This window comes from Zeus faber (assembly GCF_960531495.2).
Source record: "Zeus faber genome assembly, chromosome: 13".
Lineage (NCBI taxonomy): Eukaryota > Metazoa > Chordata > Actinopteri > Zeiformes > Zeidae > Zeus > Zeus faber.
The window spans coordinates 29,396,874-29,424,327 of NC_137198.1; the positions used below are offsets into that span (position 1 = coordinate 29,396,874).

Genomic DNA, 27,454 nt, shown 5'->3' on the forward strand with positions numbered 1-27,454 from the left:
ATCTTCACCTGGACGGTCGCGTTAACGGAAACCATCGATCGGCGTTGTTCAGCGCTATTCAGCATCTCGGTAAGTGAACTGTGTTTCCCCATGTCATCTAATGGGAATATTAAACTCCACGGTTAATCATTTTTCTACTATTTATAAATCAAACTTGGTGTTGAAAATATGTTGAGAGATAAAAATAAAACACAAAGGTTTTTTCAACTTATTTGGCTGCTCCTGGCGATTTTAGAAATGCGCAAGACAGCGGGTTTTGCTGCGGTGGGTCACATATGAAATTCTGCTGCAAAGAAGATGGATCAGGCAAAACAGGTGCCCAGCCCTGGAAATTAGGTGACACTAATTGTAAATATAACAATCAGCACTTCTTCCACGCTCTAAAAATTTACACGTTACTGGTCTCAGAATTGGAACCATGACAAGGAGTCACACACGTTAGCGTGTAGAATGTTCTGTTTTACTTACTCTTTGTGTTCTTCAGATAACCTGGCTCAAAACATATTACTCAAAATTGTCCAATACCATCTATTGCAATAATACTGAGATTACTGAGATACTGAGAAAGCCATGTAATTTCAGATTTTCTTTGCACATAAATTATGTTCCAATAGCTCCACCTACACATATTCTGCATATATGTAATTCACATACCAATAATGAACATAACATTAGACTAAACCATAACAAAAACATAATAACTAAAATACAATTATGTAATGATAACTCTCCATTAACTCTGAATTGTCTTTAATACTTGACACTCCGCTTTTGACTTAATCATTAACACAAAGAAAATAACAAAATATATCATCGCTCAAGTCAAGGTCCAACTAAAAGACTGTAAAAGTCCCTTTCCATTCTATAACATATTAATTAATATTAATCACGTTTTCACAGTTTACCCACCTGAGAACAATGAAAAGGAGTCACACGTGTAGAATGTTCTGGCAATTTCTCAGCTTTCTCACTCTTAACCCCACCCAGAACGAAGGACCCCAAGCTGTTTTTATCTCATTTATGCTGTTTATGCCTCTGACACATTTTACATTTTCCTGTATATACACACACATAGGAATGCCCATATACACAGAAGCACAAACATGCATCTCAGTGTGTTATAGGATTAGAAGTTGAGTAGTGGATCAAGTGTTATGTTTGGTTGCTGTGGTTGTGTGCACTAGTCTTCTACGAAATTCAGAAGCTTCTCAAGGCCGGTGAGAAGATGACGAGAGAAGAGAAACAAAGAAATATATACTTGAATGGCCCAGCATTTTCAAATCTGTAAAATTCAAGCACCTCAAGGACGGCGGAAGAAAAAAGAAGCCAGAGAAAATGTGGAAGGACAGAGAAGCAACTGCCCTGGGCAGAGAGGAGCTCAGGGGTCTCCCTCTAATGTTTCAAGGAACTCCCTCTTTTCCAATTTTTTGCCCCTGCCTCGCTCTCTCTCACTGTCATGGGTGCCTTGCTCTCTGTTTAGAAACATACTTCACTTTGGTTGTAACATTCCTCAACACAATTCAATTTTACCTCCTCCTTTTAGCCTAATCCAGGTTGGTAATGCTACTGTAAATGTCCGGTCATTAATTTCCAAATCCAAATCCAAATCATTTATTTTTAAAATGTGGTTTTCAGCGGGCACTGGGAATAGGGTGGGTGTTGATTGTGAAGGCTCGTTGAGAACTAGATCTCCTTCTCCTCCAGGCTCTATCGTTCTGACAATTTTCAACATGAGCCAGCTGTCTTTGAAAAAGGCAGGCTGAGGTGTCACCGCCCATTTTGCATTGCAACTCCCGTTGAAATAATGGTGATAAAGCGTTGGAGAGATAAATGTTTGTTCCCCCCCAACCCCCTTCTCCACATGGCTTTCATCTTGTATCAGGCAAAACAATCCTCACTTCTGCAGAGCGGAATCCATGAAATAAAGTCAGACAACGCAATACGCTGCCAGGGAACAAGCCATGAAAATCTAAAAACCCTTGACAATGACCTTCATAGTAATGGCCTCAGCTTTCAGCATTCAAAATCTGGGGATTGAACATGACAGAGAATGGCTACCCCCAAGAAAGGTTGGGGAAAATGTTTGATTGGCTGCAGCTCTTGCCAGTTCTCTTGTGAGCCATCCAATCAAAATCAATATTCATTCCCCACAGCTTTTGAATGACCATGGGATTATTGTTTGGCAATAACTTGGCTCAGAGAGGGATCAAAAAGACACCGCAGAGCAGCATTGTAAGTCTAATGTAGTCTAGTCATCTGGGTTAGGACTTCAACAATGACACGGTGTGGGCACACACCTGTAGTTGGCGGTCAATGATAGTGTTGATCAAAAATGCTGGAGATCTTTCCAAAGAGTTGAAGAAAAATTGGAAATTATGTCAAACCTAACCAAATCCAATGAAACACTTTCTTCTATTGGTTCTTAACCTAACCCTTAAAATGAATAGAGCCAGTCACCACAAACAGTACAGCCATATAATTGCAAGAAAACTTGCGATACAGACAGAGATGATGGATGATCTTTGTAAAAGTTTGTATAGTTGAAATTCAAAGTTTTCCTTCGGAGTTTGACATGCAGAGTACCGCTTGACGACCATGACCATTTGCCTACCACCACGCAAAAGTGAAGGACATTTAACTCAAGCAACAACAGCAAAAATCTTGCTGCCCAAAGATACTGTGATAAGCCCCTCTTGACTGCATCACTTCAAACCTCATTTAATATCTCATGCCTTGTGACAATTGGTTAAGAATGACTCTAAATGGCTTTGTAGATAACAACCAAATTGCTTAAGATCTGTATTTTCCATAATACCAGAATAGGTAAAACCTTTTGTATTTTACAACCTTATTTATCATATTTATCATCTCTCTCAATTAGTTGATGCCACATTAAGTATGAAAATTAACTAAAGCTTGGTTAACTAAGGCTTGTCAAAGCCACTGTGAATACTGTACCTCTGAATTGACTGATTTTAATCACAAGATTGATTTTAAACCATTACAAAAGAAACGCAGACTTCACCTGAAGCTAGTCAACGAGTGGGCAAGCTTTTTGGTTCAAGGGCCAGATAGAGTTTTGAAGACCATGTGGGGGGCCCCATTCCAAGTCTACAATTTTGTTATGTTCCTCTCTGTTCAATAAACAACTGCAAAATGAGTATTCCATACAATAATAATACATTTTCTCAGAGATCTGTTTTAGCAGTAGTGCATAAGTAGCTGATTCATTTTATCAACAGTGCCATTTCAATATTTTTGATGTTCATGACTGAGAAGGTTTGCTCGCTGATGCACATGGATCCATACAGGAATCATCGTATCATCCTACTTTTGGCCTGTTGTCTTGTGTTTGGAAACTTGGCGTCGCTCAAAGAGGCGTAGAGGCGTAGAAAGGCTGAGTGGATGTCTCACACTTGTCATTGACTGTAGAGTCTCGGAAACAGATCATTTATAATTGCTAATGTTTTGACACCGCAATCACCACTGAAAACAGCTAAAGACACGCTGAAATGCATATTGGTACCAGCAGGTGGCATCTGCCTCTCCTCCCGCTGTGTGAAGGTCCATTATTTAGAGGCAATGGCTGAACGGCTGGAGAAACTGATAATCCCATAAAATCTAATTGTGATCATTTAGATCATGTAATGATAATAATATTGAATATATTCCTGCCAACCGAATGTATACCGCCACATACAAAAAGCTTTTCTTCCCCAAGTTGCTCTTCAATCTTGGAGGCACAAAACCGGTGGGCTTGATCCGAGTTGAATAGCTGTTTAATATGTAAATGTATGTATGTAAGTAAATATCCCTCTCCTAGATTAAGCAATTTTTAAGGTATTGAGGGACAGCACCTTGCACAATTTTATGTAGTTTGCATAACTCAATCTGAGAGATTCTCCACTGCACATCTGACAATAAAGACCAGACATATTCTTTTGTGTTTTCCAGCCGTCCGCCATCCCTTAGCTAGAACGAGGACGAAAGTAAATTTGGTCTGTTTAGTCGACCGAAGTTAGGGTAAGTTATGTTTGACTAAATTACATTCTACTGTCTATGTGTGAGATTATGTCCTGTTGTACTATAATACAAAATTGCATTTTTTTTGTCCAAGACTGGCATAGAAATAATCAGTTTTCAAAATTACAATAAAAAGTACAGAATCATCTCTTCCCCTCCTACAGGGAAGCCTGCACTCTCTTTCTTTCTCCCTGGCAGAACATTACACACACAATGAAGGCTAGACCCTGGAGAGCCTTCAGAGTGGTTTTCTAACATTAAAATCAGCCAGTGTTGGCCTGTCCCAGATGGCAGATCGTAGTGCAGGTCCAGCTTTCAAGTCAAGGGCAATCTCAGACTGCAAGGGAATTAGAGGAGGAAGACACAGACCAAGTGAAAAAGAAGAATGGAGAAGAGAGACATGGAGAGTGTTAGATTGATAGAGAGAGAGTGCAAATGGGTGGGAGTGGAAAAGGACGAAGCTCTTGATCTAAACACTGCAGTGTTAAAAAGCCGGGAATCAGAGGCTAACGATGTGTGTGCATGTATGAATGTGCGCACATGCTTATGTGCACGTGCCTGGTTAGCCATCATTCTATTTGTGCACAGACCAAAAGGTGAGGTTTGCTTGCGCCTTTTTGTTGCTATGGATACTCAGAGTGGCTGAGAGTATTTCACACACACTCAGGTACAACTACAAATACACACTTACCAGCACACACGCACCCGGATACTTACCTGGTCTGCACTTGGCAGTTCCCTTTTCAAATTCCAAGCAGCGTTTCAATCTTTTCTGTTGATCTGTTTGTTCTGCTTTGTTCTTGATTCCTCTGCCTTGTTGCTTTATCTAGGCATCGGCTTTATAGCAGTGCAAAACTGTCCACTTACCTTTTCCACGGGCGCACTACACAGTTAGAACCATGCCTGGTCAGTCATAAACGTTTTTACACAAATTATGTTATACTTAACTTTAACATAATTTGTGTTCACGTAAGTTCATGCGCAACATTGGACAATTGGTAACAATTAGGGACCACTAAAGGACGCCATAGAAACAACATTAAAATTTACAAACGCTCCCCCTCCCCTCCTTTTTTTAATGTTAATTTTCAGATTCAAACAATTACAATTATTTAATTAATCCGTCAATATTGTACTGTGATTGAAGGTTTTTCTTTTTGCAATTCACTAGTTAAATAAAGATGTGTTTTTCATTCGTTTTACCTGTTGATTGCACTAATGAGCAACAGGCATACAGCCACACTGATCCCGGGCCCAATTACCTAGATCCAGGTCAAGGTGTGGCTGCTCAAACCAAAACATCCCCACACCACAGTCAAACTATAAAATGATTTATAGCTTGTGTTTCGTGAATATTACAGAAGATAAGGAACTTTCTTAGGGAAAAAAATTGCATACTAAATCACAAGACGGTCTAAAAAAATTGCGATTTGATTATGTTCCCAAATCGTTGAGCCCTACCCAACATCTCAGCAACCAGTGATGTAAGAGTGGACTGACAATAAGCAATAACATTAAAGCAACAGGCATTGAGCAACAAATCTGATCCCAAAATTGTCAATCAAGGCCAATTTGCAGAAATTTTACTTATATTACTAATAATATAATAATACTTTTACAAATATTTATTCTGTCTGTTTCAAGGGTTTTTTTGTGACCCGTTATATATCCACACAATGCTATTAATTTGTCCTATTCATCTTTTGGGTGCCTCCCCTCTCCTATCCAGTCTATACTTTATAGTTTTATGTGTTCTAGTGCTTTCCTATGAAATCTGTCAAGAATCTTTCAAGAGCAGATGCAGTATAACTTTTTTTTATGATAACTTACCAGTCAAATGATCAATTTTCCTCTTTTCTCTTCCAAAAACATAGGTTGGTTACTAAGTAATGCCAGCTGAAAAACGCAACGGTTTCTATGGTTGTGTCTGGTGAAGTTTCAATCCAATGTTTCATTCAACCAAACAACATTGTCATTGCTGCGGGGTCTGATAAACGAGGTACCCAATGCGCCAAGGAATCTCTGAAGTATACAAAGGTGTTCAAATGTAGGTGTTTGCAACACCTTAAAGAATGGGTTTACTATTATTTAACCCAGGGTTTAAGCCATGTGTAACTGTTCATAGCACAGTCTCACTGATCTCTTTACCGTTGAGATACTTACAGCTCAGATGCAGCTCACTCACTGTGATTAAATGAGGTTCAATGGGGCAAACGTTTTAAGCTGTAAAAGAATGTCAAATCTTTTTATAATACAGGAATTGTACTAAGGGCTTCGCAAAGTTCATCATTTTGGGTTTGAAGTTAGCTAAGCAACATGCTGCCTCTGTGCCAGAGTAAGCTTATTCATTTGGTTTGACTTAAAGTACAGACATAAAAACAAGGACCAAAAGCAACTGGATGGAAACTCAGCTCATTTTTTTTTTTTTTTTTTTTCTGTTGAAAAATCAGTTTCAATCTAGAGCTCCGTATTTTGGATGAGAATGGCACCCAAAGTTCACTATAAGTCTCACACGGTGTCTTTTTTCTCATTCCAGACACCAAATCAGGGTGTGTGTTTGGAGGTGCAGAACACGAGGAGGGAGAGTTGTTCCAATTGGACGGCTGCCGCTTCTGTCGCTGCAAGGGGGGTGTGGCCAACTGTTACCATGCACAGTGCGGCAGCCTGCATTGCCCGCGGCAATACACACCACCAGGAGAATGCTGCCCTGTGTGCGAGGGTAAGAAACTCACACATACATTGTACACAAGAGACGAGATAAAAATCTAAATTTGTTTTCTACGTTGACTCCCAGATTCACAGCAAATTACCAGAACTGTCTGAAGGTCATTTTACATCTAGAACGTCTCTAGAACATCTAGAATTTTTATTTTGAAATTTATTCACAGGTCAGTGGAATTGTTTTAAAAATGTATCACTCAATGGAATGTACCAAAGGGACCCAAGGCAATATTTTGCTTCGGACAAATACTGCATTTCTTTTGTTCGCATTAAGGTAAAGGTTGCTGGTTCGATCCCAGGCTCCTCCTGCTAGCATGCTGTAGTGTCCTTGAGCAAGACACTTAACCCCTAATTGCTCCTGATGGCTGCGTCTATCGGTGTTTGAATAATTGTAAGTCGCTTTGGATTAAAGCGTCTGCTAAATGACTAAATGTAATGTAATGTAAATGTGTTCTACCTGCGAAAGAATGGGTTCGACCAATCACAGGTACCTGTCATGGCTTGTTTACCTGAGACACACAGCCAGACGCTGCTCTGGGTCAATCTGTTTCCTGAAAATTACCCACGTAAGTTCATGCGCAACATTGGACAATTGGCAACAATTAGCGACCACTAAAGGACGCCATGGAAACAACATTAACATTGCCAAATGCTCCCCCTTCACGATGCTTCTTAGCCTTCGTGGATAAAAATGAAACCAGTTTGGGGATTGGGCAGAGATTGACAGGTCTGGGGCATTTGCTCCTAAACAGATTTTGGTGAAAACCATAGCCGGTTTTGAGAGCTCAACATTAGGACTGAATGATTAATCAAATTCAATGCACGGAGAGGTAGCGATTAGGGCACATTTTGCGCACCTGTCTCCCTCTCCCAAATTTCTGCTAAATATGCAGTCCCATAACACTGCATATTTTTTTATGTTAATTTTCAGATTCAGACAATTACAATTATTAAATGAATCTGTCAATATTCTACTGTGATTGAAGGTTTTTCTTTTTACAATTCACTAGTTAAATAAAGATGTGTTATTCATTCATTTTACCTGTTGCTTGTTGAATGCTCTAATGAGCAACAGGCATACAGCCACACTGATCCCGGGCCCAATTACCTAGATCCAGGTTAGGTTTGGGTGCTCAAACCACACCATCCCCACACCACAGCCCAACTGTAGAAGGATTTATGTTTTGTGATTATTACAGAAGATAAGAAACTTATCTAAGGGAAAAAAATTGCATACTAAATCACAAGATGGTCTAAAAAAATCAAAATTCCATTATTTTCCCAAATCGTTGAGCCCTACTCAACATCTCAGCAACCATTGATGTAAGAGTGGACGGACAATGAGCAACTGGGGTCTTAAATGCAGGGTAGCATCCCCAAGACAAACTCTTAGCTGGCTCACTGTCATTCCTGAAGTAGTAGCTCCTGGATCAGCGAGTGGAACTCTCCTTGTTCATGCCCCCCTTCAAAAATCGGAGGCACTCAATTGCTTTCTTTTCTTTTTTGGTTAAAACTGGTAGCACCACGTAAGAGCTCTATCCAACGAGCTACCAGCTGGTTTGTTGACCTGACAACGTGCCTGTTTTTCTTTGGAGGGAATGACGCTGCACATGTCGCCTTCTGCGTCTTGTCTCACTGTGTGCTACCGCATTGAACGTCACTGAGAAGATTTCCCATGTCTCACACAGTTAAAACGTCACTTTATATTATATAGTGAATCCATCAATTTCTTTCCTTTTAATCCGTACCGAACTGTGAGCCTCGTATCGAACGATATCGAACGGTTCAGTACGAATATGTGTATCATTACACATCGTGTGTATGTATACCAATTGATAATGCATAGTTGAATTGCCAGCTGACATTCATACATCTTCCACACAAACTTGCACAGTGATACAAAGGCGGCTCTGAATGTGTGTAAAGGTCACAGTGATCATTAGCTGAGTAACAACCCCTATGATGAGAGCGAGTGCTTACCCCCCCCCCCCATCTGAATTATCCATGTGTGCATGCACAAATGCACATTTTCACACACATACTCACCTCATGTTGAGATGAAAAGTATTATTCATCCTTGGCTGTCAACCTTATGTCAAAGAAACTATTTTTAGATTGATGAAGAGTCAGTTTTGGATATAAAATAGCTCATCACTGTTTCTGGGTGGTTCTTTTAAGGGCACCATGAGCTGGGCTTAATATGTAACTATATCAATAACAAGTATCGATTACCGTAATCATGGGGAATTTTACACAAAATCGCTTTATATTTTGAATACCTGCTTATACATTTGAAATCCAGTGGATGCAACTGAGGTGACATTGTTGACGACTTTGAAAGATGATTTCAAGCTTGTTTTTAAAATAAAACTGAACTAGATATCAAACCATGCAATCAAAAATGAAGGCCATACCTTGTCGTCATAATTCGGGGCTATAAAATAAAGAATCATAAAGTGACTACGAATTTCAAGAAGACACAAGTCACTTTAAGAGAAGTCTTTTCACTGGCAATACATTTGTGGCCGACAAGATCTTTCAATGAGGAGTCTTCTACATCCAAAGTTGAGAGATATTTGCATTTCATATTCGGATGCGTAAAAAATACATTTTAACGTTTCTTTTTTTTGTTTAAACTGTGCTGTCAGCATGCTGGGCATACAACAAAAAGTATTTGTAACGTTTTAACATTTCTACTCATAATGACTATGCAACATTTTAACGCTTCCACCCACAAAGACATCCACCAATTTTAGCACATAAGATATCCTCATTACAAACTGCTAAGAGTGCTTTGTGTCCTTCAGCATACAGTTTATTGTATAATACAATGATAATGTATTGACCTCACTGCCCTCCCCATGCAGATCCTATCTACCCTGCCTTGAGCGCCGCTGGTTGCTACGTCAACGGTCGCATCGTAGCCCACGGTGACCACTGGCGCGAGGATGACTGCACGTTCTGCCAGTGCGTCTCGGGCGAGCGGCGCTGTGTGGCAGCCGCCTGCGCTCATAACTGCTTGAACCCTGTCAAGGTGCCCGGAGAGTGCTGTCCTGTGTGCGAAGGTACCAAGCACAAGGCGCGCACACACACACACACACACACACACACACACACACACACACACACACACACACACACACACACACACACACACACACACACACACACACACACACAGACCTAAGCATGTGGAAGTGCTCTTACACGCAGTGCATTTACACCTGACATGGTCGGTAATGTTTGGGTAAAGGGAGCTCAAGATGCAATGTACGTATGTAGAATGTCTTTATCTAGATACATTCTAGATATATTCAGATGCATATGGGATTGCGATGGTTGGCTATTTTTGAAAAGTGGGTACCTATCAAAAAAGACTGCAAAACACTGATCTAGATGGACACATTCTAGGTGAGCCATGTCCAAGACTTTCAGATGTTGTGTCCAACTCAAGAACACTGGGCTGAAACTCAATTAAAGACCAACACTAGTCCAACAATTGTGTGAATTTTGGCCATTTTTGATTTTCTCTTTGTTCCAGAGACATACTGGTAGATTTAAAGAAGTAGAGCCATCGTAGGATTTTGGTTTATTTTTCTCTTTTATATTCATTATTAGATAGAAAAGTCGCCATTTTGTATCTGACCAGTCTCCGTGTAATATTGTGAGACCAACAAATTCACTTTGTACCTTCAATAGAGAAGGAAAATGGACATAGAGGCAAAGACACTGACAAAACTAATAGACTAGGAGGAAGAGAGGGTGTGTGTGTGTGTGTGTGTGTGTGTGTGTGTGTGTGTGTGTGTGTGTGTGTGTGTGTGTGTGTGTGTGTGTGTGTGTGTGTGTGTGTGTGTGTGTGTGTGTGTGTTGGTAGTCACCTTGAGGCAGATGGCCACAGCGTCAGATAGCGTTTAATAAAGTTCGCACACCGATATGTGTGCACATAGGCGCGTGCACAATCTCATTTATTTAGTCTCTTTCTCTTTCCCACACTCTTTAACACACTGAAGCACACACAAACTGCATTTCTCTCACACACCAACTCCTCCCTCTCCAATGTCTTTTTTTTTTTCGCCTGTTCCTCTCCGTTGATTCTCTGATTCCTTTGAGAGACACTGTGGTCTTTCTTTCTCCCACACACACACACACGCACACGCACGCACACACACAGTACTCCCACCAACCAGAGCTTTGTCTTGGCCTGACCTTGGCTTCTATTTTATCCATCTCCTCCTCCTTGTCTGACCTTTCCTTGTCTCCCCTCCTGTTTTCATCTCTCATCCTTCCTCTCTTCTCCTCTTGCCCTCTCTCTTCTCCACCTCTTCTCCTCCCCTCCTCTTCTCCATCTCTTCTCTTCCTCTCTTCTCCTCTCCTCCTCTCCTTTCCTCTCCTCTCCCTACTTCTCCTCTCCTCCTCTATACTCCCCTCTCCTCATCTCCTCTCTCCCTCTCTTCTCTTTGCAGCTCTCCTCTCTCCTCTCCTGTATCCTGCTCTCCTCTCTTCCTCTCCTTTCCTCACCTCGCCTTTCCTCACTTGTCCGTTCTCCTCTCCTTTTCTACTCTGTGTATATAATTTATCATCATCAGGAATGACTGCTTTTATCTCTGTGACACTGACAATTTGGGCCAATCCAGAAAATATTGGCCAGCTGATAACGTCAGCATTGTGGTAATAAGTTTCCTGGGCTTCCTGCAGCAGGTGCAAGGAGTTTGAACACAAGTTTTTTTTTTTTTTTTTTTTTTTCAACCCCCATCTTTCTTCTGCCATTTGCCATGAATTGTTACAATAATGCAATTAGTGTGCATTATAAACGAAAATTCACGATTCAATTTTAAAATTAATTGCAACACCAGATACGACACAAAGATTGACACACATCACATGCACACAGAGAGTGCATTAATTCATGAGTATGTTTTTGTACACATTATTTGCAATGTAAATCAAATCAAGTTTCATTTCAGAGCAACACATGATAGAAACTCAAAAAATACAATAGATACAGAGTGATTGTACAACTTCTATGGAAACAGATACAATGTAAAATATTGATTCAGGAATCAGTGCAGCCATTACAAAACATCCATTTTGAGTCAAAAATCTAATTGTGATACTTCAGTGAATCTTTTTTTCATTCTTTTCCCTTTCCCCCTAGTTTCAAAGTTCTCTGGTTAAATGATCTCATCTCATAGCTGCCCAAGAAGGGAGAGGGTAGAATAAAGTATAAGAAACCCTCTGAAAATGAGGATCTCTTTCCCTCTGGGGTGGTTCTGAGATGATTGTGCTCCCAATGCACCAGCACTGCAAAAAAAAAGTAATTATCACCGCGGCCGCTATTGGCGGCGTTCACCGCTAGCCTCCTCACAGTGAATGCCGTGCTGTCCTGTTGCCGTGACAACATAGATGCTCGCCAGTAGCTGCAGATCATACATTAATGATCACTCACACAGCAGGCAGTACACACACACACACACACACACACACACACACACACACACACACACACACACACACACACACACACACACACATACAAACGTAGGGCTTCCATTTATCAGCTCTTTATCAAGTAATTTGGTTATGTTTTACGAAAGACTTGGAAAAGTCTGGACTTAGCATGTTATAAGGCCACTGTTCAAATGGTTTTGTGTGCCTTAAGTAAAATAATCAGTTTGGCTCTTTCCCAGACAAGATCATTTACAAAAATGAAATCACACTGAAGACACATTTTTACATTTAGTTTCATAAATTGACCTATCAATAGTTGCAGCGTTGTACATATTACATAGAAGGTAACAGACAAAAAAAACAAAGACGGTTTCCACGGGAAAGGTACCTCACTCAGAAAGTGGCATTTACAGTTGTAACGTCACATCTAGATTTTCATTCTACACGTTTGCGCTTCCTAGTAGGATTTATTTCAGAGAGTATGGAACATAGTTCCCCATACATTTATTTTATTTTAAACACAAAACAGAGTGTGTGACTCAGTTTTGAGGGTGTTTTCCTTTTAAGAATGATGACACTGAATGATGTTGACGATGACATTACTGTGACTCAGCCGTGCTGCACTGGCGTAGCTTTGAAGACATCTGCCTTTGGCGTTTCCATGGCCCTCAGACACAGAGACACAGGCGATGGGGTTGAAAAGTACCAGTTTTATTGTAGATAGTGAACAAGGTGGATCAAGACCAGAGCAGATGGAAAACATGTCATGACAAGGGCTCCTCTCCTGTGTGTCTGTGGGTATGGGGGTTTTACCAGTTGCTCATTGATTGCACAAACAAGCAACAGGCATACATTCACCCTGATCCCGGGCCCAATTACCTCGACCCAAGACAGGTGCGTCTGCTTAAATCACACCACATACCCCAACACCAAACTTTCAGGAGACAATCCCTGGCCGAAGCCTACTCCTCTGATCCCCACCCGACCCTGCAAGGAGAGAAAAAAATGCCAGACTCTGAAACAGGATTCACATCCGTTAAACAAACAAAAATGCCCAACAAAACAGAAACGGTCCATGTTCTAGCTCAGTCCATGGGCAACCCTCCCCAAGGGCGATGACAGACTCCCCTCCTCCTTTCCGGAGCATGGGGCCTTCAGCTGCTGTGCTACCTGGTGGAGGAGTACCCGGACTTGGCTGTTGTGGGGGCTGTTCAGAGGGGAAGCCTGGCTGATGGGCTGCTGGGTGGTCCCGGCGTTGGCTGCTGGGGGGAGAAGCTAGCTGCAGGGGGTTACCCATGGTGGTTGCTGCGGCTGCTTCTCCCCCAGCCCTCCCCTGGACATCCTGGGTGAGGCTGGTGCCAGTAGGTTGAGGGCTGGTGCTATGGCCGCCCGTTGACCTGCTGGTGGCTCCAGTGCATCTTCAGACAGCCCTTCTGTGTCCCTTCCCCATGCTGGAGAGTCCCTCTTCGGGAGCCACTTTGGCAGATCCGCCTGCCACACACACCCAGGATGTGGCGAGACAATGGGGTTAAAAACACATCTGTTTTATTGTAGAGAGTGGGCAAGGTGGAACAAGCCCGGAGCAGATGGAAAACATGTCATGACATAGGCTCCTCTCCTGTGTGTGTGGGGGTTGGGGTTTTACCTGTTGCTTGTTGATTGCTCGAGCGAGCAATCAACAAGCAACAGTGGTACCGTCAGAGAGGGAGCGATCAGCTCCGGGGCTATTAATGTCTCTGTGTGTGTGTGTGTGTGTGTGTGTCTGTGTGTGTGTGTCTGTGTGTGTGTGTCTGTGTCTGTGTCTGTGTGTGTGTGTGTGTGTGTGTGCGCGCGCGTGTGCGTGCGTGCGTGTGTGTTCTGTGCCCCAGAGCCCAGCTACATCACTATGGTGCCTCCCAGCTGTCCTGAAGAGAACTGCCTTCTTTCAGAGAGCGAATGCCGCTACGGTTACCACACGGACGCCCATGGCTGCCATACCTGCCAGTGCAAGTCCCGTGAGTAGAGCTCAGTACAACATGGTAAACCCCCCAGAGGATAATCCTGGAATCTGTTGAGAACTTTGGGGTTAGGGCTGGACAATATAGCATTGTAATATTGATATTCTGATCTGATACTTAGATATCGTCTGGGATTTTGGTCATCATAATATCCTGATATATTTAAATGTTGTATTTATGGTTGCATTATCGTAAAGTAATAACATTTTTAATCTGAACTTAATAGACTGTTCTAGTTGCAGGTAGATGTCTTCTTCAATACACCAGAAATCAACCGGCTTGGCGATAATATTCACGTTACAAATATTTTTTTGTGGGTAGATATCACCCTTGTGACCACCATTGCCTTCACTTCCCACATCCTCTTTTGATATTCCTTCTATATATGCACATGATTCGGTCTACTCCACACATAGAGTACAAAGTAAAAAATAAGAATAATACAAAACAAAATTGCAATTTTCATAAATCAACTTCCTTATCGCAGCGAAAGACGAGACGTAACATAGTCATAGAGTTTAACAAATCAGTGAGGGCGATGATATTGAGCATTTTGTTAGATTTAACACCATAAGATTTTGATGTCAAACAGCATCAACTCAAAACATTTCTAGGTATGTACCCTGCAAAATTGTCCTCAGATGGAACGCATGAAATGAACCTTTTGAAAAGGTTTACAGTCCAGATTAACTATTGTAGGTGAGGCTCACATTCATGCCATATTAAATGAATACACTAGTTTCCTTGGCGCTTCGGACCAAAGCACAATTTCTGGCCCTCAGCTATCAACTCTGAGAAAATAACTGATCCAAAATTGGACTAATCCCGCGGAAGACACAGTATCCTGTTGCACAATTTGAGGATTAATGAAATCTTCCTCTGCGGTAATTACCTTTGTTTTATTTCCTGGATGCAATACCATGCTATGGCCTCTACAACAAGTTGAAATTGCAAACCGTTCCTGGCAACAACACGTTAATAGTGTGCTCAATCAGGACATATTAGTAAAATATTCCTAAAATCCTTCTAATCCTAAATGGTTAAACTGGGAGAAGATGTGGCTTGTGTACTGTCTTAGGTGGCTGTCTGTCTCCCCCTCTTGGAGACATAGTTAAACTGTGACTAAGAAGCTTCTGGAGGCAGGAGCTCCATCCATTATTTAGCTCGAGATCATGAATAAATAAATGGAATTCAAGTCAACAACGTTACAGCAGCCAGAGACCACAGAGGCACAATTAGGATAGGAAGTTCTTTTTGTGGTGAAGCCATTCAACAGATTGAACTGTGATGTCTCATGTCAGCTGCTGCTTTCATTCTTATCATTATTTTACTTTATCGCTGTTTTGTATGTTTATTACTAGTGGTACTAGTATTAGTGTTTTTATAATTCTGTACATTTTTATTTCCATTTTTTCGTGCGCCACCTTTATTTTCTCTTGAGCAACTGTTGACGCCGCAATTTCATTCAGTTTTATCTTATCTCACCTTATCCTTGTGTCTGTGTGCGTGTGTGTGTGTGCAGGAGAGGAACACTGCAGCGCCCTGATTTCAGGCTGTGCCATAAAGTGTCCATTCGGGCATCAGACAGATGGAGACGGGTGTGAGATGTGCGAGTGTCGACCTCGACACAAGCGCTGCAAGGCTCTGCTCTGCGACCGAGACTGTCCCTTTGGATACGTGTAAGGAAGTTTTTTTTTAATGTTGGCTTTCATGTTTAAGGATCAGTTCAGCATGTTACGTATCTGTTGTTTTGGCAGTAAACACACATCCGACACAGAATAGATTTAACTTTATGGTCCACGAGCTGGAGCTTTGCCTTTGGCTTCATCATGTGGTTGCTAAAAACAAATACACATGAGAATAAATAATGTCAATACAATACAATACATATAAGCTGTAGTAGTATAGGTGAGCATTCCAAGACAGGTTGATGTAAGGACCCAGAAATTAACATAAACATGGTTAATAATTCAACAAGGTAATGGTATTTGCTATGAATGGCCTTTTGTACATATTTCTGACAGACAACTCTCAGATTTAATATGAAATAATATTAAATAATTAACCATAATTTGACTTTGGGCGTCTGGGCTCTACTGCGCATCACTCCCGGCAAGATGAACAGCAAACAAGGCATACTTAATGATGAGCTTGAATCCCCTCATTGGATAGGACATTGAAGAGTAGAGGCCAAAAGATGGATACAGGAGAGGTGGAGGGAGCGCAGCAACGCAGCAAGCAAAGCAGGAAGCAAAGCAGGTAGGGCAAGAGGGATTGGCTGCTTAAATAGGCTGGCCCACACGCGTGGAAGCGTGTGGCGCCGTCGAGTTGTCTGACTGGACTAGCTCCGCAAGCTATGCCTCATTTTTGGTGCCTCTAGGAGCTTGATATTGCCTTGCCTCGTAGCAAATTGAACTCATTATATATACATCGAAAAGAGATACATCGGCAAACATACAACATTTTTTACCTCAAATTAGTAGTGGAACAAAAAATCTAAGTGAGATTAACGTGAGATATATCTCTATGGCTGACAGCAATTGTGAATATAATTACAAACTTATGTCTGTACAAAGCCAGTATGTTCATGCTAGTATGCAAAAAGGAATTTGTTATATTGTGGAAAGCCAGAAGCTAAAAAGATTAAATAATGTGCAAATGAGTGTCTAGTTTTTCTACTAGGGCTGCACATCAATTAAAAAAAAAGATTAACTAGTTAATCACACAATTTGCTGTGATTAATCGCAATGAATAGCTTTTTCTCCCCTTAAAGGTGCAGTGTGTAGAATTTACGTAACGGACTTGGCAGAAATGTAATATAATATTCCTAATTATGTTTTAATTAGTCTATAATCCCATGAAAATAAGAATCGTTGTGTTTGGGTTACATTAGAATGAGCCGTTTTTTATCTACTTAGGAAGCGGTTACACTTCCACGGAGGCCACCTTTTTGCACCAACATGTTTTTACAGTAGCCCAGAATGGACAAACCAAACTCTGGCTCTAGACCAAATGAATTTAGAATCCACACAAAGAAGTATATTTGAAATCACATGATATTATTTTTATTATTATTTGATTTAATAAGCAATTTAATTAAAATATTTTTTTTCTCACAATAGGTAATGGTTAAAAAAAACAAGGGACGTGTATAATAGAAGGGAGTTTTCTGAGTAGCACACCTGAAGTCGCTACATTTCATGGAGTATGCATACTCGTCTTTTTACCTTCTTTACGGACCGGAAGTCAGGAGCCAGAGGATGGAAAAACGATACGGAGTGCAAAAAAGTGGCACTGCAGGTTAAACATTTTGAATGGATGGCAAAAATCAAGGGGTTAATTTTGCATGCTTCAAGTAACTTGTCCACTCCCAACCCTTGAATATACACACACACGCACATTCACACACACACACACACACACACACACACACACACACACACACACACACACACACACACACACACACACACTCACTCTGGGCTGTCTAGGCAGATTCAAATTTCAGATTTAGCTTCTCTCCATAATCTGTCACCATCTGAATTATTCATTGCCACAGTAGCATTATTATTATTATTATTATTATTATTATTATTATTATTATTATTATTATTAACATTCATAGGGGCGCAGAGAACGATTTTATCAGCCAACCAGACGCCACGCTCCACAGGCAACTTCCGATTTATTCAGCTATTAGAGGTGTAGTTTGACAGAGAGGACAGAATTCACAATTGCGGTATCGTGACGTTGATGAATCATTTTAAAGGTCCCATATTATATTCCTTCTCAACAAGTAACCGAGGTCCCCAAAACATATCTTTGAAGTTTTTTGCTGAAAATACCACTCAGATATCTCTCCTGTTCTCGACGGGCTATTTCTGTGTGTGTTGCTTTAAATGCAAATGAGCTGCTGCACCCCATGCACCACTCTGGAACTGTTTGTGGCTTGGGAGGGGGCGGCTCTCTCTACAGTATATCACCCCATTATTACATTGCATTTAGCAGACGCTTTTATCCAAAGCGACTTACAATTATTCAAACACCTTATCTATTTGTTATAGAACCCAGAATCGTGATCATGGCCCTGCCCTTTGCGGCCGCTTGCACGAGCACTTTGTGTCGATTATGTACATTTTAGTATTTATTGTATTTTTAGAGCTTATAGAGCTTATTGTGCGTAATCACCCGGTGTCATGACATTTCACTGCATATGTCTATGACCGTATATATATGTATGTGACAAATAATATCTTGAACAAAAACAAGTAATAACAAAAAATAGTAGCACAAATACTAAAGTTACCGGAAATGTTGTTATTGCATTTATATAATGCATAACCTAAGCTGTAGAATGGATTGCACTGATGTACAGTATGTAAACTGAATGAATGAGTTCAGCTCTATTGTTGACTTGCCAATGGAGTCTCTTGAGTGAACAGGTTCACGTACATGTGAATATACTGCCATACTGTAACACGGCTCTGTCTTTTGAGCCAAATAGGACATTTCATTTTTCAATATGTTTATTGTTTTTTCTTTAACATACAATAAATTACACTCTTCCCCAGATAAGGGTTTAGGAAGGGAGGCGGAGTCTTTCTGCCCATGGTGCGCCGACATGGCGAGAGTTTTATTGCCCATTGCAATATGTGGCATGCAGGCCACAATTTATATTTATATATATATATATATATATATATATATATATATATATATATGAGGAGTCTTATTATAATGGGGGTTAATAATCGTCCTCTCGGGCGCAGGAGGAATGGTGTTCCTTTGCTGAACTGCTCACAAGCCTGTGCGCCGAACTCCTTCTTAAGACAAACAAAGCATTAAGAAAAACTCCCTGCCTCGAGTCGGACCAATCAGCAGGAACCGTGTGATCGTCCGCAGCTGCCGCCCCTTTATCCGCCACACACATACTAAACTTGCACAGGCATTGGAAAGAATAAAAAAAATAGTATATAATAATTTTATATATATATATTTATATTAGGGTTGTCAAAGTTAATGCGATAATAACGCGTCAATGCAAATTATTTTTAATGCTACAAATTTTTTTGACGCATTAACGCACGTTCTGTTATGATGGCAGTAGGATTTTTGTTTGCGGGGGGGGGGGTCCTTGGCACAAAATCCTTGCTGTCTAAGTCTACTTGCCGTGGAAAAGTGACATGTGAGGGTTGTGGGGGGTGGTCGGTTTTTAATATAAATATATATATATATAGTTTGTGTGTGTGTGTTATAGCCAATAAGGACGAAGCTAGAGGGCGGCGCTAAAGTTAACTGTCGTCAGGTTGGAGGTCAATGTATCATTCACAATGGTTTATTGGATGAGTAGTTCCTTTTACGTACACAGCCTTGTATGTTTTTGCCCTTTTTTCCGTTTAAAATTTTTTTTTTGCTCCCAATCAAATGTTTTATGGTCACGATTCATCTTGTAGTTGGTTGGCTTTGTTCAAGGCTTAAGAGGGTTTTCTGAAACATATGAATTAATGGAAAATTCACTCCTGAAACAGAGCCGTTGAAAAAGTGGGAGGTCAGTGTTGAGCTTTATAACCATACAATATTATAATATACATAATAATAATAATATTTATAATACAAAAACAAGGTTATACGTCAAATAAATGCTGACATTTATACACAGTTAAATTGTATCTATGAATGAAATTCACTCGCTGCCCCCTCCAACCCCCCTCCCTGCGTCGGTGTGCTTTGGTCGTAAGGGAAATGGTTACTTTTAGTTTTCGGGAGGTCTGGGGCAAAAATCTGAGTATTCAATAATACACCACATTTACCCTTTGTTGCATTTGTTGTTTTGACGTATAAATAACTACTAGAGGGTGCAAAATGCATTTGTTTAAATTTTGTTCTGCGTAACACGAAAAAGGTGTGACAATCGTGCTTCCTCTCAAGCAGTGTATACATTTCCATCTTTCAGGAACAATCATATTGTGTATTGTTTCCAAACTTGAACAAAGTCTGCTTGCTGTTAGTCTTTCCAGTCCGACAATCTGTCATACAATCTGAAAGCTCCCTTATCCACGTTCCCAAATATGGAGCGTCCATACTCATCCAGCACAGTGCAATTGTTCTTCTGGTTTTGAAGAAGTCCAAAATCCATAAGTATAGTCTGTTTTGATGTTTGTATAAAGTCCTCAGGGTGTATACCAAGCTCACATAGTTTGGCATTTAAAGGGACACTGCCTTTACAAGTCTTTGTTTTCTAGGGATTTGATACCTCTGACTCAAATGATCAGAGGGAAGCAAACCTCTGTCGACATAAAGATCCTTCATTTTCCGAATACCTTTCTCATTCTATCATCTGAATCCTCCTTCATCTTTTTTTCCACCAGGTATAAAACGTTCATTGCCCCAAAAAGGAGTAAATTGAGATAAAAATTGCATATCACCTATATGTTTGTGTGTAGCGTGCCAAACTGAAATTGTACTTCTAAGGATGGGATTCTTTTATGTTTCTTCAATGTCTTAATATCTGAAGAGTACCGATATGAATTTAATGGTAGATCTGGAATAGGCTTTTGCTCAATGCTAACCCAAGCATTGGAGGCTGTTGAAGAGAATTAAAACATTGCTGCCATATAATACCATATAATATAATACTATAAGTTAGATATTGTGGCGTATGGTCAAGTCTAGCTTTCTTATTATTCCAGATGAATTAACTAAATTATTTGTTAAGCTTGACATAAAACAAGCAATTCAGTGCTTCTGTAACTCTAGTTTAGCAGGGGATCATCATTTAATGGGACTATTTCACTGAGTTCAGGAGTGATTTTAACACCTAGTTAACCAAATTCTTATGGTGTAGTGGGGCCAAAGGACAACCCTGTCTAGCTGATCGCTGTAAACCAAAGGATCTCGAGATGGTAATATTTGTTAGGATCTCAGCAGTTGGGTTTGTGTACAGAAGTTGAATCCACTTGGGAAAGGTTTCACCTGTTCCAAATCTTGACAGTACTTCAAAAAGGTAACCCCATTGTATCCTATTGAATGCCTGACACATCTAATGATAGCATTGCTGTATATTTTGCATCTTCTAATAGTGTGATAACCTTGTCTTTTTTGTAAAAAACCCTGTTGATCGTCCAAATCCAATGCGGAAGATACTGATTTAATTTTCTAGAAAGTGCTTTACAAAGTATTTTTGTGTGACATACCAATAAATTAATTGATCTGTAAGATGTACATGCAACTGGGGGTTTGCCTGGCTTTGATATGAGGGTTATGATAGCTAATCTTAACCAATGTGGTAGCGTTCCTTTGATAAATGACTCTTCATACACATCAAGAAGTGGCCTTACAAGTTAACCTTTAAACGTTTTTTAGAACTCTATAGGTAACCTGTCAGGTCCAGGTGTTTTACCACTATTAACATTTACCATAGCATAACAGAGGTTCTTTGTTGTTAATGGACTATTTTGTGTTAATTTGTCATCTTCTGATAGTCTCACATAGCGACTGGTCAAGAAATGTATTCTGAGCTTGTTTATTTTCTGTATATTCTGATTTGTGAAGCAGTTTATAAAAGTCTCTCAAAGTATTATTTATTTACAATGGGTCCATCGTCAAGTTACCAGTTAAGTGAATTGTGCTTTCAGCTTGCTATTTCTTCCTCCAGGCCAATAATTTACCTGCCTTTTCCTCTTGGTCATAGTACGTTTGGTGAACTGACATTAGACTTTTTGGTACCTTGTCAGTTTCATTACAGATAGATGATGCTGCTTTTTAGGGTCATTGTTATTATAAATTTCTGTCTCTACGTTTTAAATTAGGTTTTCTAATGTCCGTAATTCTAGGTTTTTTTGTTGCAGATTTACCTTGGATGGTTTTTGTAATTTGAAATGGTATTGACCCGTGTATACAGTAAGAAGAACTACACCTCTTGCATAGGTTTTACAGGAAGTATGAAGTGGTTCCAGGTTCCAGCTTGTAATCTTAATATCAAAAGTACCTATCGGTTTTCTTCTCTCCATAATAATCTCAACATAATGCAAAGTTAGGAAATTATAAAAACACATAATAAAAAGAATAAGAACTATGCAAGTGCACACAAAAGTGATTGGCAAGCACTCTCCAGTCCAGCACTCTCAGTTTTTTAGGGGTTGTGTTGGAATCCATCGAAGGCGTTGATGTCGACAAATTGCTATAACATAAACTAAACATAAACATAAATAAACTCGTCCTGCAACTTTAAGAAGCAGATGAGAACTGCTCTGTTTTGGTTGGGCTTTCCCGACATTAGTGTACGGTAAACCGGCTCCAACGTGAATAATCTATCAGGATTCAGCCCCAGCCATCGTGGCAACATGCCGTTGATAAAGTGGAGGTGTGTTTGTTTGCCCTCTTATATGCCAAAGAACCGAAGGTTCTTTCTTCTGCCTCTGTTCTCCAGGTCATCTGTTTTGGATTTAAGGTAAACTATTAATTTAGCGGCCGGGGCTAGCATGGCTGTGGTGTACCTGGTGCACTAGAGGTAAAATTGTTTTACATCTGTCACTTTGCTTTCTAATGTAGCTATGGAGTTTGTGCCATTCCAGTCAGACAGGTGTCAATACTGTCCAACTTTGTTTTCCGAAGTCAGCTCAGAGTGATTTCAACTAGCTATACCAGCTATATTAGCCATGGTGCTAGCATCTATATCGCTCAGCGGACCTGGCGGAGTTGTTTTCGTACCAGTCTTACGTGCTCAAGTAAAAATATCACACCGCTTAGTTGCAGGACATTTTTGACAAGTTATTTTTAAAATTATTATGCAGTATATATTGGGAGATTTAGTTTTAATTGTGCACGGTTATATGGAGCCTCTTCGCTAAACTGCCATCTTGACCATGGTCACGTGACCTACCCTAAATAGGACAACCTTGATAACATAATCTTGTGTAGTCATTCTTCACCTGTGCAAGTGTTGAAGTGTCCAATAATGTGAAATTGAGGGAAAAGAACAAGAGGTTATATTTAGCGGTATTTAGAAGTTAGTAATGTAATTGGGACATGACCCAAAGGAAACCCAAGTGTGGAAGGATATATATTAAAAACTATGGAAATAGAATTGAGTTTCTTGAGTTATTTTGTTTCAACCAACAGTGAATTCCAAACCATTAACTCTTAGATCTAATTTTAAATATATAATAGTATAAATAGTAATAATAATAATAATAATAATAATAATAATAATAATTACAATTAATAAAAATGTAGATTTTAATTTTTTTGCATAATTTCACTTTGGGGGTCTGGGCTTTACTGCTCATAACTCCCCCAAGTAGAGCCCGCCAGGTGGATGCAGGGGAGGTGGCGGGAGCACTGCAACACAGCAAGGAAAGCAGAAAGCAAAGCAGGTAGGGAAAGAGGGATTGGCTGTTTAAATAAGCCGGACCATAAGGGTGTGGAAGCGTGTGGTGCCATCAAGTTGTCTGAAAAAACTAGCTTTGCAAGCTTCGCCTTATTTCTGAAATAAACTAAATGAGATTCTACCATCCCCCAATCAAAAGAGCCATCTTCCCCCGTGTCTCACCCATTGCTATCTCCACCAATCACAATTTATTCATATTCTGAGAAACCACTGTACATTTTTAAAGTGTTGAGTGTGGTATCTGTTGTTCTGGTAGTAAACACGCAGGAAAGTTGCGAAAACACATATCACATAAGGAACATGTTGCACGTTTTAAGCGATCAGGCCTTAACTTGAGTTTACTGCATCTTTTGATGACAACATCCTGATTCTCATCTACATAAAACTATATTGTGCAGTCTAGAAGACTAGACAAGAAGTGACATTTCCATTAATTAAATTAGTGTCAAGCATTAAGATTTTCTGTAACACAGTAATGTCACAGTAATGACAGTAATTTATGACATCAGTTTGGAAAAAAAATTATCAACCTGAAATAAATTAACCAAATTAATAAATTCCTCTAAGGCAGCAGACCCTTCAAGTTCTAATAACATCAATATCATCATTTTCACTGTGACTGATGGAAGGAGATGAAAGATCCAGATTCCAAAACATGCAGATGGAGTTTTGGTGGTCTGAGAGTTTGAGGTAAGCAGTCATGTCTCAAGGCCTGTGATACCCGTTAATTTAAATAAAAAGTAAGCCATGACCTTTTCTATAAACTCAAACTGAGCTGAAATTAAAATGGTGGTTCTATATAGAGGTGTTCTTACCAGGTCCTTCATGACATGCTTGAATGTTGTCCTTGGAAATTTTCATTTAACTGAAATGCTTGAAAAGTCCTTGTGGCGGACCAAGGGCCGTGGTCAAGCACCGGCTGCAGACGACAGCACAGCTGCCTTTCCCACGGCCAAGCTGCCTCGAATCAGCCGAATCAACACCTGTACGGCGCTGATTGGTCCGACTCGGAGCAGGGAGCTTTCTTTATGTTTGTCTGTCTTGCAGAGGGGATCGCCACACGGGCTTGTCAGCTGACCAGGAGCCAGTTAGGAACGCCATTCCCCCTGCGCCCGAAACTATCATTATCATAATCACCATCATCATCATCATTATTATTTACTATTGACACTTGTGGCCAGCGAGCCTTTTGTTTATCCCTTAATAAAAACTCTCACAATGTTGGCGAACCACGGCAAAAAAGACTCCGTCCCCCTCCCTAAACCCCTACCTGGAGGCAGAGACTCCCACAAGTGGCACCTGAACAGGAACTCAGGAGGGGCAGGGTCTCGGATCCGCTGGCTATGGAAACGCCTCACGGACCTGGAGGAGTAGCGGGACTTCCTCCGCTGCCAGTAAGAGTGCGTTCTCACCAGCGTGAGCTCCCGGGAGCACAACGCTTTCGGTTGCTGGCCTGCCACCACCAACCAGGAGCCGGCTAGAGGACCACACCCGCGTCGGACCCCAGGACCCATGTAGGATTCGCTGGGTCCCCAGCCCATTGCGATGCCCTGGAAGAGAATGTCCGGCGGCCCGCTGCGTTCGATCCCAGGACCCACGCGTGATTCGCAGCCCATCACGATGCCCCGGAGGAGAATATCCAGGGGCCCGCTGCGTCCAACCCAAGGACCCACACGGGATTTGCGAGGTTCCTAGCCCGTCCCAGCGCCCCAGAGGGGAACGGCTGGGGCTCCGTCGCACCCACGGGCATCGGGAGATGCCCCCTTTCTTTCCCATACGATCCCCCTCCCACCAGCCTGGGAGAGGACAGATGTCTACCAGCCGGGTCCTGTGGTGCCGCGGGACGCTGTCTTCCCTTCCCATGCTGTCCCCTCTCTGTCCCCCGTCAGCTCCCAGGGCGGTGCTGCCGTGGAAAATCAGGGAGCTGCGCAGACGTCTGGGCAGAGGCCTCCTCCGGTCGGGAAAGGGCCTACCAAGTACCGATTATGATAAAAGCGGGTAGACATCAGTCTTTGCTGGTTCAACAACGCCTGGTTCGACCCGGGGCTTCAGTGGAGGCTTCACAGGTTCAGTGTGTGTACGGGGATGTTACATTACATTTAGCAGACGCTTTTATCCCAAGCGACTTACAATTATTCAAACACCGACGGAGGCAGCCATCAGGAGCAATTAGGGGTTAAGTGTCTTGCTCAAGGACACTACAGCATGCTAGCAGGAGGAGCCTGGGATCGAACCAGCAAACTTTAGATTACTAGACGACCAACTCTACCTCCTGAGCTACCATCCCCAATACCCCCAATGTTCACACGTATCTGATTGTCCATCTCAAAATTTGTTACAAGGGGTAAAAGCATAAGGTGAAGGCTGCAGTTAGGTCCTGCCTGTCGCACACCCTGATTTTGGGCACAGATTGGCCAGGGTTTGACACGTTGATGAGAGAGGCTGGGGTAGTGCATTCACAGTCAGTAGGGAGATGTGAGTGTTGCATGGCGCGCGGTGACACGGAGGGGTCATCGCCGCGCACGACGGGTGCACGGGCAGCTGAATCCCAAGTGGGATCTCCCCCGGTCCCCTTTACCTTCCCTATCAACGATTTTCCACTGGAGCAGTCGCGAGACGACCTACGCGGGGCCTTTGAGGGGTTAGTTAAAATCAATGGCGTATTGATGTGCCTAGATGCTGTGCTCACTCACCCGTATTTTTCGTGATTAGGGACAGGGCAGCGGAGACATGCAGAAGAGATAACCCAGTTGTTGGTGACGAAGAGCCGCCGGGAAATGCTCTTCGAGGCGGCTCACCATAACATGACTAACCTCGGTCACGATGAAACACGACAGTGGATAATGGCCCGCTTCTATTGGCCGGGCATTTGGGCAGATGTGCTTGAATTGTGCGCTGCGTGTCCTGAGTGGCAGTTAGTGAACCCTCTGGCGACGCCAAAAGTGCCGTTGAGGCCCCTCCCACTGGTCGAGATCCTGTTCGAAAGACTTGGTACCTCATCGGGTCGTTAGACCGCAGTGCCCGTGGGTATCGTTTTGTGTTAGTCCTAGTGGATAATGCAACCCGGTACCCCGAAGCAGTGCCCCTGCGCAGTATTACGGCCAAAAGTGTGGCACAGGCGCTGTTTCAAGTCATCTCCCAAGTTGGGATTCCAAAGGAAATCCTGACCGTTCGGGCCCTTGCTTTATGTCACGTACACTTCGGGAACTTTACGAGTTACTGGGCTCAATTCGGACCAGTGTTTACCATCCGCAGACCGGCGGTCGGTTGAAGCGCTTTAATAAAACTCTGAAAAATATGATTCGAAAGTTCGTTCACAACAATAGCCGTAATTGGGACACGTGGTTGGACCCCCTGTTGTTTGCAGTGCTGGAGGTTCCCCAGGCCTCCATGGGATTTTCTCCCTTTGAACTCCTCTTTGGCAGGGGTGCTGGACCTAATTGAAGAAAACTGGGAGTAAGGTCCTAGCACCAGTAAGAAGGAAATACAGTATGTTATGGACCTGAGAGGAGAGTTACACGCACTGATTCGGCAGTTATCACAGAAAAATTTGCTCTCGGCTCAGGAACATCAGCGCCTCTTATACGACAGGGGGGCTCGGCTCAGACAATTCTTACTGGGAGACATGGTGTTAGTGTTGCTCCCTACAGCCAAATCTAAATTGCTCGCGAAGTGGCAAGGGCCTTTTGTGGTCACTCAGCGGGTTGGCGAGGTCAATTGTGAGGTCGAACGGTCGGACAGGTGGGGGGTGGCACAGATTTATCACCTAAACCTCTTAAAATAATGGAGGGAGGGGGCATCCTTGGCTCTGGTCACGCCAGTCATTGAGCCGGATGAGTTTGGGCCGGAGGTTCAAAAAGCGGTCGATGATAACGCG

General features: G+C 41.8%; 1 protein-coding gene across 1 annotated transcript in view; it reads left to right on the forward strand.

The window, feature by feature from the left end:
• crim1 (cysteine rich transmembrane BMP regulator 1 (chordin-like)) overlaps window positions 1-27,454 on the forward strand; it is a gene marked incomplete at its 5' end in the record, with an annotated part of 132,952 nt that overhangs the window by 83,567 nt on the left and 21,931 nt on the right. The window contains 5 exons of the mRNA XM_080012090.1: window positions 6,560-6,742; window positions 9,612-9,809; window positions 14,061-14,186; window positions 15,712-15,868; window positions 16,362-16,448. Coding sequence (XP_079868216.1) covers window positions 6,560-6,742; window positions 9,612-9,809; window positions 14,061-14,186; window positions 15,712-15,868; window positions 16,362-16,448 — 751 coding nt within the window. The remainder of the gene's footprint in view (window positions 1-6,559; window positions 6,743-9,611; window positions 9,810-14,060; window positions 14,187-15,711; window positions 15,869-16,361; window positions 16,449-27,454) is intronic.